General features: G+C 41.8%; 1 protein-coding gene across 1 annotated transcript; it reads right to left on the reverse strand.

Annotated features, from left to right (window-relative positions):
- Positions 1–1,074: 1,074 nt before the first annotated feature.
- LOC101774355 (sulfated surface glycoprotein 185-like) lies at positions 1,075–1,560 on the reverse strand. The gene has a single exon (XM_004971751.1). It carries the CDS (start codon positions 1,558–1,560, stop codon positions 1,075–1,077), a length of 486 nt encoding a protein of 161 aa, XP_004971808.1.
- Between the last annotated feature and the right edge of the window lie 889 nt (positions 1,561–2,449).

Here is a 2,449-nt window from a genome sequence, read left to right on the forward strand (position 1 = left end):
ATGATGATACGCCCGCTAACTTCTTACCTTGTTTCCGTTTAGGCCTGCTTCTCGATCGAGATGGCTAAAAATGAAAGAACTATTAATTCCCAATAACCTTGATAAGTAGAAAATTCAAATAATGCTTATGTATAATAATTGCTATACCTCGCCTTATTGCCCATCATTGCCTCCCTCAGCAATTGGTTGCTTCTCATTGCCATCCCCAGACATGTTGAGGTAGATGTCAGTCTTGCTGTGATCGTCCTCTTCATTTAATGGATCGTTCGTGCGACCTTGAGCAATCAAGTTCATTAGGTATTCCTCATCCAATTGGGCCTACTTGTTTTCTGATCATGCCATTGTAACTAATATAATATAAAAAGAATTATTCTAAGAAATAGTAGGAATCAACAATAAAAAGAATGGCTACAAAAAGAATTAAACACTTATACAATTTGTAACTAATAGAATATGAAATAATTATTCTAAGAAATAGTAGGCATCAACAATAAAAAGAATGACTAAAAAAAATTAAACACTTATACAATTTGTAAAAATAACAAATGATAAAAAAGAATGAAACACTTAAACAATTTGTTACAATAAAAAGAATGACTATTATAATAAGAATGACTATAACTTATACATATAATTATAAAAATGACTAAAACATGAAGACTAATAGTTATACATTATTAAAATTTGTTACAAAAAATGACTAAAAAAGTAATTACTAATACTGCAAAAATATTGAATTTGTACATTTTGAACTATTTATACATTTTGAACTATTTGATGAATTTTGTAATAGTAAATGACAACATCATAAAATTTCTTGGTACTTTATAAAAGTATCAAAGTAATTTTCACTTATCTCTAGACATTTCTAACAATTAACAGAATTTTGTAACATGGCATGTTGTATAATGTACAATTAATAGGCTTTTCCAACATTTTTTTTGTAATTTGTAGCTAGTTCAAGATTGTTTCCATATTTCTAGCTAATTCAACATTTTTCCTACCATTTCTAGCTAACTCATATACTGCAGAAATAAAAAAATAAAAAAAAGATGACGTCAGCCGATCGCGGGATTACATCAGTAGAGAAGACATGAGCCCACGGCCGGCCACGCGCGCTCGTGGAGGGGCGGAGGAGGCGCCGGCGGTGGCCGGGTCGGGGAGGACGCGCGGCCAGTGGGTGGAGGAGGAGGACAACCGTGGCGGCGAAGTGGGGGGCGGCGGCGGCGTCGTCGAGGGAGGAGGCGGCGGAGTGGCGGGGCGGGCGCCAGCAGCCGGGTCGGGGAGGAGGCCAGTGGCGTATCGTTGGGGAGGAAGCGGCCGGCGGGGAGGACGCGGCGGCGAAGTGAGGGTGGCGGTGCTGGTGTCGTTGGGGCGGAGGTTGGCGGCGATGGGGGCATCGGTGCATGGTCGGGTCGTGGAGGAGGCCGGTGACATGTCGTTGGGGAGTAAGCAGGTGGCAGGGAGGACGCGCGCGGCAGCGAAGTGGGGGGCGGCGGCGCCGGTGTCGTCGGGGCAGAGGTTGGCGGTGACGGGGGTGACGGTGGCGACAGAGGACATCGATCAGGGGGGGGGCGGCGTTGGAAGGGGATGGGGTTCTTATCCCTTAGGATCGGGCGTCACCCCCACCTGATACTAATTTCCTTTAGTATCGGGTGGTGGCCAGCACCGGTACTAAAGACCACCTTTAGTATCGGTGTTGGGCACTACCCGGTACTAAGGGAGGCAGAGCGCGGCAAAATGAAACTTGTCCCCTCAAAAACATCTGGTACTAAAGAGCTTTATAGCCCACTGTTTTGACTTCCTGCTTAAACATCTTTTTATTTATTGCTATTATATTAATTTATTGCATAGTAAATCAAATAACATTTAAAAATTACAAAAACAATTTGTTAGTTTGATGTTGATTAGATCTATACTATAAAAAATATTAGATGTAGTTAAATATCAAACATAGTAAAATTATTAATTTTAACTTAATAATATGTTATAATGGTCATGATACTTATGTTAACTTTAAAATTCAAAAAAAATAGATATTTTGACCTGCAAAAATTTAGAACAATAGTGCTTGCCGTGTTATTAACATGTTTACCATGACTTAGTCTTGTACTTGTTTAATTGTACGTAAATTTATTGTTTAATATTTATGTAGGGATACGAGGTAGGCTACACTAGCGCAAAATAAAATTTTTTCTACCGTGTAAACTAGGAAAACTGCCGTATATAGATCACGGGATTACCACTTGACGCACAGGTATGAAAGTTGTAGAATTGCATCGGGGCAGCGAAGTCGATCAGCGTAGTCGAACACGTCGATGTCGAGCAGCTCCTTAGGAGCTCGTCCACGTACAGCGAGGTCCTCCTCGTGCCGCGGCTCGTCGTTGGCTCGTCGGCGGCTCGTCGTGGCTCGTCGGCGGCTCGTCCAAGTGCTGCAGGTGCAACACCT

This window comes from Setaria italica, chromosome V, assembly GCF_000263155.2.
Source record: "Setaria italica strain Yugu1 chromosome V, Setaria_italica_v2.0, whole genome shotgun sequence".
NCBI classification, from domain to species: domain Eukaryota; kingdom Viridiplantae; phylum Streptophyta; class Magnoliopsida; order Poales; family Poaceae; genus Setaria; species Setaria italica.